This window comes from Poecilia reticulata, linkage group LG18 (assembly GCF_000633615.1).
Source record: "Poecilia reticulata strain Guanapo linkage group LG18, Guppy_female_1.0+MT, whole genome shotgun sequence".
In the NCBI taxonomy this organism is placed as follows: Eukaryota; Metazoa; Chordata; class Actinopteri; order Cyprinodontiformes; family Poeciliidae; genus Poecilia; species Poecilia reticulata.
In genome coordinates this window covers 14760836-14774913 of record NC_024348.1, presented here as the reverse complement: position 1 = coordinate 14774913, position 14078 = coordinate 14760836, and the positions used below count along the sequence as shown (strand labels likewise).

Genomic DNA, 14078 nt, shown 5'->3' with positions numbered 1-14078 from the left:
CGGATAAGCGGAAGAAAATGGATGGATGGATGGATGGATGGAACCTTTGTATTCATATACACTAAGAAATGAACCAATTTAACCTTTTGAATCTTACAAATTTATCACAGAAGTACCTCAAAGCTGCTGCTTCTTCTTTGGTCTAATTGGCATGTGTAAATAGCTCTGCGGTTTTTTGTTTTTTTTCTCTGCACTATGTTCTCTCTGCAGGCTATGTAGCATTAATGTCAAAACAGACTACCCAAGTTAAAAAAAAACACCTCCCTCTTCACAGTATGTGTGGGCTATGTTGGCTGACGTCAAAACAAATGCAATGTTAACCAGAGCCAGCAGTCAGAATCACGCTACAATATCTGTTGAGGAAAGCCATTATTTGTTTTCCCTCAAGTTTTCTGCTTTTCTCTCCTTCAGGATGAATTTTCACTTGCTAAGAAAAAAAGTGAAAGCCACAGAACCGGCTGTAATTCTGCAGCGCTTCTCATATTTTCAGTGTCCGTAAATTTATCTGACAGAAGAATCAGATTAGCATAATTGCTGAGTAGAATAATTCACAAGTGACTGATTGTTAGCACAGCTACAACTAATAAAAATATTGTTATACTCAGCAAGATGAATGAATATTAATATAAACGGTTCGAAGGAGATGCCCGATATTGGCTAGAACATAGTATTAAAAACAAGGTCACTGACATTATCTGGAAAGGGTTACAAAGTCATTTCTAAGGTCTTAGCACGCCGGTGAATCAGTTAAAACCTTTCAATCTGACAAATGAGCCTCATTGAAACGCACATGAATTTTTTTTCATTTCATTGGCTTGTCCAATTCCTCTGCAGAAAACCGTAAACATGTTCCAACATTCTTCAGCATTTTATTTTCTTCATCAGTGGAGCCTTGTGAGATGAGGTTCACTGGTGTTTTGTGACCGTTGCTAAAACTACCTGTTATTTCCAGATTTGTCTAAAAGCTCTATGCAAACTCTCCTGGACTCCAGCACAAATCTTTGAAATTTGTATTTATTTGTTTGACTCAACTGTAAATCTTACAAGGAACTCTTGACCATTATTGTCTTTCCACTTCAAGATCCAATTTCTCTCACTGTAACTTTCAAGAGTTTAGAACTGCAGTCAATGTCCAGGCAATGACAAGGACACTCACACAGAGATGGTGTCTTTCTGCCTTAACAAGGACTTTGAAGTGGCTTCCATTTGCTTTTTATTCTTTTCTGTTGTCCTAACCCTAAACCTAACCATTTCCATTATATACCAAACATAAACTCAATTCACACCTTGGCTCTAAACCCAACTCCTAAACCCAAAAAAAATACTTTGGTCCCCACAATGTAGCGTGTTTGAAAAATGGTCTTTACAATGTATAAAATACAAAGCCACACACGCACACGCACATGAGCCTAATGATGCAAAGCCTCCAACTCAAACTTTGTTGCAAATAAGTCATTCTGTGCTAACTTTTCTTTTTTTTTCCCTTCACTATGCCAATAAAACACTGTAGGCTACAAAATGTTTTTACTGTTCCTCCATTGTTGTCTAGAAGATAATGTCACTGTAAATCACAGGAAACATTGGTACTTGTGTGAGCAGAGGAGTGGAATAAAGTGTTAAAGGGCTCCATTGGGGAGTCTTCTCACAACGTGATTAAAGTACAGCTCGGAACAAGCCAAGACTGGAGAGAACATTTCATCCGGCTTTGTTTAATTAATCTGTCTTTTACTGGTTACATTCGGGGGTTTTATCCAAAATGCCCTATTAGTTTTACTTTTGCTAATCTTTCTCCTGGACACTTTAATCCGCACAGTTTACAAATTATTTCAATCACTGCTTTCCATTTCAGAATAGGAAATGGCTCTCCCAATTACTCAATGTAGAAGTCCCAGAGAGAGTACATGATTTATAGATGATGAACTCCTTAAAGGTGAAAACCAGCTAATGAAGTGTTTGCCAGGAGGAAAATCTGCTTTTCTGATGGATTTTCGCTAGTTTCCCTTACTTACTGAGTGCATTAGGCAAACTTCTGTTCACATTGTCCTTTGAAAGTGGCAATCTTTTTTTTTTTCTGTGTATATGGCAGAATAAAAAGGTTTACTGACCTGGGAACGACAGACGTACTCCACAGCACTGGCACGTTCCAGCAGCAGCACTTCATTAGCTGAAGCAATTACTTTTGAGAAGTCAGTCTTTCACCTGGGCTCCATGAGCTCAAATGTGTGTAACTAATTGAGTATGGGCCCGCACCTGAAGTACAAGTCACACTGACCCCTGAGTGATTGCAAGCACTGGAAAACTTAGCTTCTTTGAAAGGAGCATTAAAGGTGACTATTTGGCAAGAGTCATGAAAAACAACTTTGTATATTTGATTGCTTTTAGACTTTATCTGTTCATTGTGATGTTTTTGGATGCATGTGGTTGTACAAAGTCTTTGTAAAGTCATAATTATTTTTATTTTAGGCTAATTTCCAGATCGGGGCATGGTGTGTTGCTTTTTGAGATCTTAAACCTTTTTTTTCAAAAAGGTTCCCTGGAAGTAATTTCTTGATTCTGCAGATTTGACAAGAATGTGGAACGTAACATTTAACTCAGCTTTCCAAAAGCTAAGGGGTAATAGCATTTGCATATGACCAAGTTGGAACGTATACCTTTCTTCCATCCATAAATGAAACCATCACTTGGAAACTGTATTCTGTACCTGCAGTTTTCAAATTAGTTTAAAATCTACAGGGAGGAAAATACCTTTTCAAAGCATTGTGCCTACGTTATTGCATATCCACTGATGCGTCTTTAGAGTTCAAATTTTGAAAGAGCTATTGACTCAAAAATGACCCTCAACATATAGAGATACAACGTGGTTTAGATTTAAACATATTGTGTTAGAAAGGCCTAGTCAAAGTCCAGCTTTGCTATTGGAGGTATGCCAGTTTGAGTAACTGCATGTTAGAGATATGAATGTCATACGGTGGAACGTGGCGCCTATTAAGGTGAAATGAAAACGGCACGATACCAACATCTGTAACTGTTTTAACATGACAGAAGCATCATCCAGTGTGAGGTTTCTCTTTTCATTACTCGTCTTCGCTTTCAGCAAACACCCATCTCATCTACATAATTATATCCTCCCAGTGCACCTTTGGTATTATTCTTTATCATCCTGAATAATAAACTCTTAGCCCCCTTGTTACCAAATTATATTGTTGCTATAAAAGCCTACGGTCGATGCACTTAGCTGCTCTCCCCCATGTGATGCATTCGGCTGAGCATCGACAATATCATCAACACGTGCATCTTGGCCTCGTCCCTCAGTAAACAAATGAACAAATAGATGAACTTCTTCCGGTCCCATCTGGTCTCTAACCTCTCTGACTAATGTTTTATTTATTAAAAGAAGAGGATTAATTCAGACTAATTAGTTCAGGAACAGCCAAGTCAACAGGCAGGTGACTAAATCCCAAACTGAGACACACAAGGCGAATGAAACGCAGGTCAGTGCTCCTGTTTGCCCTTCCTCGCTCAGTCAGAAACAAGAAGCTGACAAACACAGTCTGCTGCGGGACTAAGCTTTAGGGAATTTTCTGTGTAATGTACGACTCTTGTGTGCTTCCTGGTTGGAGCATTGCCGTGGCTACTGTCACCACAGTGTTCTCTGCCGAGGCCATTTGCATATTTTATGACTGTGGGTGAAAGAGGACGGCAGACACAGGAGGACGGCATGTGAGTGAGAAATAAGAGAGAGGTAGTTCTCTCTTAGGTGAGGCATAAGAGGCCCCGGCAGGTAAAAACTACTCCATCCGTAGAAGCCCTAGGATGTGCTGATGGGTAAAGACCGCACAGCTTGGAGGTAAGTTGTTTCTGACAGTTTGTTTTCTCTAACAGGACACGTGTTCTGCAGCCAGGCCTCCTGTGATGCCGTCTTTGGTCTGGCTGCTGTTGTTGTTTTGTTTTTTGTAGCTCGCTCCTGTACTCCTGAGGCGCGCTCAGGCTCTGGGCTCGTAGTAGCTGTATGTGTGTTTCCTTCCCTCCCGTCTAGACTGGAGCGGGATCAAATAGACTGCCTTGAGAACTGCTTATTGCATTGGAAAACGTTTATTAAACTGGTCTGCGGGCTACTGCTGTACAAAAAGGAAAAAACAAAAAGAAGGCGGCGAAAACAAGGAAAAATAAAGCGATGCGTAATTTTCACCAAAAAAAAAAATCACCAGAAATGAGAAAGTTACTGTTTATTGAGCGTCGGATTTTGAATGCGAGTGTATTTGAAATTTCACAGAGAGCTTGTTTGCTAATCTGGAAGCGCTGTGAGCTTTGACCCCCTGTTGAGTTATATACTTCAATCATTTACTGCTTTAAGTGGAAGCCGAGAGGTGTGTATACCTTTGCACCGCACATATATACCAAACGCATGTCTGTGACTGACATGCAGTAATGATTCACTAACTCCAAAGATTTATCCCATAATATTTTAGCCATCACGTTGATTCATTTCTAATGAAGGAGCAATTAGCAGAAAGATGTGACTGACAGCTTTGCTCCGTGTGGCACAATTTTCAGATACTCAACATATTCTCCAGTGAAAATAACCTGCAGAAATGCCCTGCAGGGCAATGACCTGCTGTAATTGTACTGTAACATTATGACAGTATTTTACTGCTCTTGGAAGGACAACTGAATAGTCTTTCCTTTCCGGGAATGCCACTTGCTCACGTAATAAAGCAGGCAGCTTGTAATGTAGAATAAAGAACAAAAAAAGAAAAACGATTGTATCACTCGTCCTGTCTATTAGGTACCACTCCCACCTTTTATTTTGCTGGATGTTGGAACCGTTCCTCAGAGATGGTTGGTTGTATGGACATGACGGCATCACTGAGTTGCAACAGATTTTTCAGCTGCACTTTCTGACGTGATATGTCCATTTCGTCGCATCCTAAAGGTACACCGTTGAGTTGAATTCTGGTGACTGTGGAGGCCGTTGGAACTCCTTGTCACGTTCAACAAATCTGTTTCAGATGACGTAAGCTTTTTACAAGATGGATTGTCCTTGAAGTAGCAGTGGCTACACTCTGGTCAGAGGGCAACGGGTTTAGAAACTGACCTGTTATCTTATTATAAAGAGTTTTATTTTCTGTTTATCACTTTTTTTTATCATGTCATTTACTTTGACTTGCGGTATTCCATAAATTCTTTTGACTGCAATCATTATGTTATTATTGTCAATATTTTGGGGGACTAACTTTTGACATTCTTTGGCTCAAATACATTTTAACAATGCTTTGTCGCACATTGTAAATCAAAGAATTTTCACCCGTCTCACTCTTGCACATTCTAATGCCCTATATACAGTACATACCTTCGAATCAGAGGTCAAAATATGAAGCTTAACTTATTTGACTAAATCAAAGGGGTCAAACCATTTGACCTCCAAACTGAATTATCAGGACGTGTGTTTAAAGCATTATTTTACCTTCAGCCAGACTTGAGCTGTGTTAAGCACCTATTCAACAACAGTTGCTTTCTATTCTTACACCTAAAGGACAAAAAAAAAAATTTTTTTTCAAATTTAACGTCAGCACAACCTCTTGTTGAGGTCCGTAACACCAGGGTGCAGCAGCACAATTTGGCCACATTGTCCTCTCAAGCGTGGCATAACTCTCAACCCAAATAAGTAATTACGGGTGCGCGTCTGAGTCAGTCTGTCGAGAAAATGAATAGCCGTGGAAAGGGGCTTTTCTTCATTATGTGCAACACTGTTTGCAGTGTGTACATGCTTATTTTCTGACAAGGACACTGCTATCCTCAGAATGTGAACTGGAACAGTAAAATCATCTTGGCACTAGAATAATTGTGCTCTGAGAGACACGTGGCAGGTTAGTTGATTTCACAGCATTAAATCTATTGTTGCGCATTGCATTGTTCTGCCTTTTTTTTTTTTTTTTTTTTAGAGGTGCGTGTTACAGTCTGTGGCTGTGATCTCTGAATATAAATGGAGAAGGGAAAAGGTGCTTATATTATCCAGAAACTCTCGGCTTTCTTTGCTGAGAATTCAGTTTGGGGGGCTCCAAATGAAAATTAAGTCTCATCTTGGGGTCAGTAAACTCTCTCCTACTGACAGCTTGGTGGAGGCATGAGACGTGCCTGAAGGGAGAACAGGGGGGGCTGATAGCTTAAGGTGCAGCGCTGCAGTAAAAAGGCAATGCAACGATACAAAGGAGGTTTTCACAGCTGCCACAGGCGGGTGATTATGCTGCAGAAACTCAGAGGTTGGAGTGGCCCACAGCGCTGTAGAGCTGAAGGACGGGGCTGCTGATGGGCCACCAGAGGAAAATCATATCTTACAGCATTCCTTTTATTTTTATTTTTTGTAGAGAAACTGGAAAATTCAGTCATGCTTGATGTCTGTTGATATGTTGAGGTAATAAATTTGCACAAGAATAATGGGAGAAGGATAAATATAATTTTCTATGAACTCATGTTCTTCATCTGAACTAACAGGATCTAGTAGAGCTCCAGCTGGCAGTACGGCAGCGCTGCAGCAACTCTTCCTTTAAGACTGGAGAGTTTGGTTGTTGTTGGAACTGTTGTAAAACTGTTAACGTGGGAGAGTAACATCTGTCATCCAACAGGAAGCCGAATGTACCTTTGATTCTCACGTGCTTTACAGAATTTTTAAATGAATGTATTTTTGTATTTATGTATTTTCTAAAAATGGAAAATATTTGACTGTTTTAAATTTACCTCTTTAGTAGAGTATTTTGAAACCAGATTTTGGTTTTGCTTTTTTGACCTATATCAAGGTATATTCCTATACCACAGAAAAGTACGACTTCAAATGAGAACCACTACAAATTTTATTGAACTTTATCTGAAAAAAAGTATTAACATCTTTTTTTTATTTTTGTTTCTCCTGCTTTCGATACCAATGTATATTGACACCTATGTGGTATGGTATAGGAGCCCAAATACAACCTTATCACCTGTCAGCAGACATGTTTACCTTTTTTGGACACCGCTTTTACTGTCTAGAATTTTTGTATTGTTGTGAAAATTGCACTGATCATAAGACGGAGGTGGAGGCAGACACACAAAAAAAAGACAGATTGAACAAAGAAGCACAGGGACCATTATGCTCTTCAGAGGGCCATGGCGACCCATCTTGTAAGTGATGTCTGCTGTCATTCTTCGCTGTCCTCTGCTCTCACGCTCTATGACAAATATCTGTTTTTCCTTTCGATTATCCTGCAGGCTGAAATAATGTACTTCACTCTTCAGTTCCCAAATGTCAGGAATGCATCACCACTTATATTTTCCCCCATAGTTTACTTTCTTTTTTTATACAGGAATGGTTTTTCCTGCTTTCATTTCAGCTTGGCTTTTTCTGGAACTGATACAGTAATAAGCTGATACAAGTGCCAAATAGCAACTGTCTCTTCAAACTTAATTTGAAAAGGAGAAAGTCGTAGATTAAAATCAAGTTCTGGAAAACTGCTCGACATGTAGATTTCTTGTTTTCCCATCACAATCGTAGCCCTTTTCAACTAGGAGCAAGTCATTGAATTTAGCTTTTTTTTTTTTTTTTTTTTTCCTACGACTCTCACCCACATCACAAAACTGGGAGGAAAATATATATTTTTTTCCTTCAGATATAAGCAACGCCTGACATGCACATTTTTTGACGCGCAGCTTCAGTAAATTCCCAGAGATGTTGTTTACCCTTCACGGTTGACGTGATTTCTGAGTGGAGGTGGTACCGAGCTGTTCCCATCTTGTCCGTTGCATGTTTCAAAAGATGAGCCTCAAACTCTGCGGTAGAATGCTGCACTTAATTATACAAGATGGTTGAAGGAGTTGAGTTTTCACGCATGTATGCTCAGCCTCGGTTTAATGACTCACCCTTTTCATTTTTGTGTTGGTTTTTTTTAATGTATTTTTTATTTTTTTGTCCTTGTAGAGTTCCATAACCATCCCCTTCAGGAGACAAAGAAATATCAGGGACCGAGGGGGCAGGAACACATAATAAACACTACAAATAAAACCACTCTGATGGTAGGGAATTGGATTTTTCAGCCTCTGGTGACTTGTTAAAATATGAGTTTTGAACAAGAGCAGTGGAGAAATAATTCAGTTCAACCGGCATCGATTAATTTAGCACTAGCCAGCTCTCAGGTTATAAAGTCCAAGGCCTCTACCTGCTCCACCCCGCAGTCACAGTTCAGAACATTAAACCTTAAAAGTAAAAAAATGTTTTCAACATATGTCAGAACATAATTGGTCTTCCTAAATCAGTGGTGTCCAAAGTCAATCATCAAGGTCCAGTATCCTGCATATTTCTGCCACATTCCAGTTACCTCGGAAGGGGGAAACCGGAGCTGGGCTTGACGTCACACTCGATGTAACGATATTCCAGTTAGGAAGTCGGAATTTCAACATTTCGATGTCCATGAACGTTGTTTACAGTACCTCTTATGAACATCCAGCTTTACTTTCCATATATAAACCAGTTTAATTTGTTCAGCATAGCTGCACGAGCAACATGCAACATTGATTTTAGACACACTCTTACATGCGTTTTATGAAATAAGCATATTTCCGCCACAGCCTACTACTGTTTGTGTGAGAAGTAGCAGCCATATTGTAAAGTCTGAGTTGCTCGAAGTCAGACTTGGTAGAGCATTCCAGTCAATTTTTCCTGACTGGGAAGTCAGAACTTTCCGGTTCTGTCTACAACTGGAGCATTAGTACTTCACCTGGCTCATATTAATCAAATGATGGTTCATTATCAGGCCTCTGCAGAACATTGACATGCTGAGGAGGGAGAGACACATCTACCTCCTCAAACGGGCAGAACACCAGCCCTTGAGAACTGGAGCTGGACACTGCTGCTCCAAATCCTGATTTATTGAATGGGATACAACTTATGGAGAACACTGCTTTGCCACCGTCTTGAGTCATTCCTTATTTTTATGTTTTGCTTCCTCTGTTGTGGGTTTATTCTTAGGTTTTAAGATTCCTTTTTTCATCTTGTTTTCACATCATTATTGTACTGTAAAACTTACTTATAAATTATTCAACCACAAAAAGATCCCTGGAGAGATGAATATGATGTGTTGGCAAAGAACTCGACAAATAATCAATTTGTTACAAATTGGATCTTAGGCTACCAGCAGACTGTTGCAAAAAGTACAATTTGTTCCCTTACTTTGTATTTTTTTATTTTTGTTATCGTAGAATCTATGAAAAACCACAAAATGGTGAAAGTATACAAAAATTAAATTGTCAAAGTATGGGTTTACTAGCGTCATCAGCACTAAACTCTGGTGGATGTTCTTATTGGAGGTTGTACACCAGTTTGGGTTTGTTATTGGAAGGTCCTGACGTGATCAGTGGTTTTGATCAGGATTCCATGCCTGTCTTAGTTCTTAATATTTCTGTCAAGGTACATAATGTTGTAACTTTGCACGATTGTTGCAGAATTTACTTCATCATACCCATGTTGGGTTTAAGTTTGGTTTCCCTTACGGTGGAAGAAGGAGGGCTCTAGTAGTCCATTGAAAATAGCAACGGAGCCAAATTCCTGTTTTAATAAACCTATGCCTTATTTCATACTAACAAGCCAAGTGAAGTTAGTGGAAAGACACTCACTTGTGGAGCTTTAATAAAGGTCATTCTTGATGTAGCCACATAAAAATAGCACAGCAGACATATTTGTTTATTAGCTGTGTAATCAGGGTTGAGTAGCCTGTAAAATATGCAATAAATATTTTACACCAGTCTTTTGTTACTATGAAAAGTGATGAAGCTGTTAAAACCTATTTTTTTTTCTCTACTTTTATTGTTCTCTATAGTCTTTTAAGCTGAATAATTGACAGTCGGGAAGACAGAAGTCTCTGAGACGAAGACTACGCCATGTGCTGAAAGAAGAAATTTCTTTTAGCCCTAATATGTGTCATATCATCTTTCAGTTCCATGATGTTTGTAAAAAAAAAAAAAAAAAAAAGTCTTGTGCTGTGGAGGCAAACTGTGTAATCTCCACATGCTGAGACGTTGGCCGTCTTGAGATTTGCTGAGCGTAGGTGATAATAATTCTTCGAACAGGTGCTGCGCCATAAGCCCCAAGGCTTGGGGAAGTGAGTGATTAGTGGCATTCCCTCAAGATGTATTGCTTCGCTGTATTAAAACCAAACTCTGCCTTTTTTTATTCCCTCTAGGGTTTATTAAGTGGGCCAGTTGCCATCGCGACACATTGGCAAGATATTGCCAGGAAAAGCCATAATGGGTCTCCTGACGCAGTTCTCTCTGCTCCTGTGGAAGAACTTCACTCTCCGGAAGAGGCAAAAGGTATACTCATGCTCACCAGCCTTTCCCTTTCTTCTTTTTTTTTTTTTTTTTGTGTTCTTTTTTCCTGCAAATCAACGTGTATCTGCCAGAATTGGTCAGCAATAGGGGGAAAATGAGGATGTGGTCCCAGACTTGTGTTATCAAGGACAGCTAAGTTATTCATGGAGAGGAACGGTAATAGGCAGGGATTTACAACAAAAATCGTCTCCTATAGAAGTAAGCTGCCTTTAACTCCCTCTCTGGAGAATGAGAACAATCTTATCTTAATGCCAGCCAATTCAGAGTGTCACCTTCAATTTTTGATGATCTATCTCTTCTACCCGTTATGTCACATTGCCTGTATTTTACTTCTAACAAAGCCAGTGTTAGGCTCGGTGGGAACGGATAGGGACTTTAAAAGGCTTTGTTTGAAGGGCAGAAAGTCTTTCTTCTCAGAGACTACACTTGCTACCTAAAAGGGGACGTTATAAAAATAAAATTTGCAGTTTTTAATTAACTTTTTCACCAATAAAACATATTTTCTGACGTTTTCTTTGATGGTAGTCCTTTCATATACACCTTAACAACTATAACAGCTACAATAACATCAATAATTTGTGGCACTCCTGTAGGATATAAATGGCTTTTGTTGTTCATTAGTCCGACGACAGCTATACTGCTTTCAGTGCTTTAGCTTAATTGTTAGCACTTTAAGAAGTCACAACATGACAACTTAAAGGTTTGAGCATTTCAGCTAATTTCACTTCATTTGCTTTAAATGCTTTAACTGGAACTCCATCTGCCATGCAGCATTTCTAATGCCGTTAGAGGTTCCTGTGTTCAAAGGCATCCCGCAAAGAACCACGCTGACAATTTCTGTCAGAAAAATATCCCTGTTTCTTAAATGGCTATTATTATTTTATTGATGTGACATTTTATCACTTTCTGCACTCTGAAATAAGTAGATTTTCCAATTCTTGTGTAGTCTGTATCTAGAATATTAGTCTCTGACATATCTATGTTTAGAGAGACAGAGATGTGTGAGTCAAGCTCGCACTTAATTAACAGTCCAGCTCATTTCTGTTAAAATGTTAACATTTTTTTTCAGAAAAAAAAAAAAATTCTTGCACAGAACCTTGCCAGTTCCACAACCCTGCCAAAACAGGCAGGGTGGCTCCATCGACCTCATCAACTGCACTGAAGCATCCTTGCACAGAAGTGAACTCACTGCACAGAAAACTGTGTTAAATTCAACTCCTTTTCTGAGTTCCTATAATTCTCACAGATTCTGGGTTAAAGTTATACTTTGAAAATAATTAACATTTTAACTCTTTGATATTGTTAAATTATATGACATTCTGTTGTTCCATAACACCACGTAAGTGCACTTTTAGCTGAAATGTATTTCCTTTCACTGTGTTAATTTTTTATTGTGCATCATGTTATTTAATGGCGCATTAAAGTGTAAGGTGTATTTTTAACACTAAAATTGTGTGTCTTTCCACTGCCATTGTTTTGTTTTACCACACAGTAAAAGTGCACTCCGCGTTCACCAACCTAAAGTCACCAAATCTGAAAATTCTTGAAGTCAATTTCAATGCTACAGGAAGTTAGCATACTGTAGCATGGCACCTCACAGCTTCTGAGAGAAAAGTACAGTTGTCATTTAAATTTTTTTTCATAATTGCCAGAGCGCTTAGAGCAACGTACACATTCCACATGTTGTGCTGCCATATATGGAGATTGATTCCCGTGAAGATCACTCTGCAGGTTTTTAAAGGGTACACAAGCAATAATGCCAAGTATTGGAAGCTATTGGTGTGCTCCCTGCACCCATATAAAAGGCAGAAACTCTAGTTTCAGGGGGGCGAATTTTATTGCCTTTGTTCTCCTGACTGTTCTTAAAATTTTGGTTCTCTTAATTTCTAATTTTGGGATTGCTTAATCTGTAAATTTGGATTTCTTAAAATCTTTAATCAGTTAAGTATGTCTTTACAGAGTCTTCACTTATGCATCTCACAGAGGCATATTCTATACAACCAGGATATTTTGCTGAGTGATGAGCTTATTTAACTACTTCCTCTTAGCTGTTGATAAAAATCTATGTAAATAGTATCAAATATTCCAAACAATAAACTATATGTACTATATGGAACACTACATTAGTATATCTAATTTATAGCAAATAAATTTGGTAGTCAAAGTGAATACAGAATCGCTTCTTTGTTTATGCTAACCGATCCTCAGCATTGATGGGGTTTTTTTTTTTTTTTTTTTTTTTTTTCGGAAATTAACCAAGTTGCATAGGTATGAAAATTAGGAGGAGGGTTGGAAAGCAATCTGGACACATCTACAGACCATCGCAGGGCAACACAGACATTTACAGAACAAACAACCATGCACGCACACACTTGCATGTAAGGGCAATTTAGAGAGACCAATTAACCCAACAGTCATGTTTTTTGACTGTGGGGTGAAGCTGGAGTACCTGGAGAGAACCTACACATGCACAGTTAGAGAATGTAAGCTGCGTGTAGAAAAGACCGCAGGCTGGGATTTGAACACAGGCTTTACTTACTGAAAGATGGTAGTCTGCCAACTGCCGTTGTGCATCTTCACAAGTATGCACTTAAGATATACATTTACTTTTAAGCATGATGTTTTTAGCTTCTTAACTGTCATGAGGACAATGGTGTCCTCTTGGACACGTTTACTTGCATGTAAGTGTTTTGAGGGTGACAGTTAAGGGGTTTTAAATAAAACAGTGGGACAGATGGTTTAAAAAAAAAAAAAGAAAAAATACTCCTTTGCCAATTCTTACTTGCACCGCCACCACATCACATTTGATAAGTCAATAACACACGCTACGGCAGCCTTTGATTTCAGCTGACGCATCTCGTCTTGCTAACACTTAACCCAAGTAACCTTTAAAGTACCCAAATAGGTAATCGAGGAATCTAGCGAGACTTATTTGATTTCTGGGCTGGTATTACTATTACTGAGAGCTGCGGAGTGTTTGATTTGTTCCGTGCAGTGATGACAGGACTCGCTGCCATGAGCTTGTTTTGTCAGGAGGCTCGAGCACAGCAGTGTTTCTGTTGTCTGAGTTCAATAAAATATAAAAAGTGAAGACGGTAAGCAAGTTATGAAAACATACCTCTAAAGAAATGCTGAAGGCAGACTTGTAGTTTCACGTTTTTGCAGCCTGCGTAAATCTATCAGCCTTGCAGAGAAACATGTGGGTATTAAAAAAAATTTGGGAGGGGAAAGGTGGGTTGTGGGATGCTTCACCCCAATGATGCATAAGCAGACAGTGGCGGCTTTATGCTTCAGACTGGGGGATATTTAGCCAACGTCAACATGAAATATTATTATTAGGGAAAACCAGTGGGAGTTAGCAAGGACAATGGTGCTTGTGGAGGGCTTGTGGAGGTTAATGACCAATTATATGAATGCCTCACCAAGCATTTTAGGATTTTATAACAGGCATGAAACTGATTTTTATGGTCCAGTATTCAGCATAATTTCTTAGGAAGAGATTATCTATTCACAAAGACTCTGGTGTCCAATGGCAAAACGCCTGGGGAGCCAGACACTGAGAGAGTCTCAGGGATCTGCGTTCACCGTCCATTCTTCCTCTGTTCAGAATACATTAGGATAATGCCTGCTCTCGGCAGAGTTGCAGCGTCACTTGAAACAAAGTTTTAAGAAGTTTCTCTTCATAGCTCTCTATGCAAAACTACACAATTCTTGTCTAGTCTGTA

The 14078-nt window shown here is 39.1% G+C and overlaps 1 protein-coding gene across 6 annotated transcripts in view; it reads left to right on the top strand.

Moving 5' to 3' along the window:
- Nucleotides 1-14078, top strand: part of abca4a (ATP-binding cassette, sub-family A (ABC1), member 4a) — a 60649-nt gene that overhangs the window by 19874 nt on the left and 26697 nt on the right. For 5 of the 6 annotated variants that reach the window (XM_017310259.1, XM_017310257.1, XM_017310261.1 and 2 more), the window contains one exon: nt 10206-10335. In XM_017310259.1, the coding sequence (XP_017165748.1) occupies nt 10270-10335 (66 nt within the window). In that variant the 5' untranslated portion in view covers nt 10206-10269. Of the gene's footprint in view, nt 1-3564; nt 3848-10205; nt 10336-14078 lie in introns of those variants that run through there. The other variant, XM_017310260.1, reaches the window with a different exon arrangement.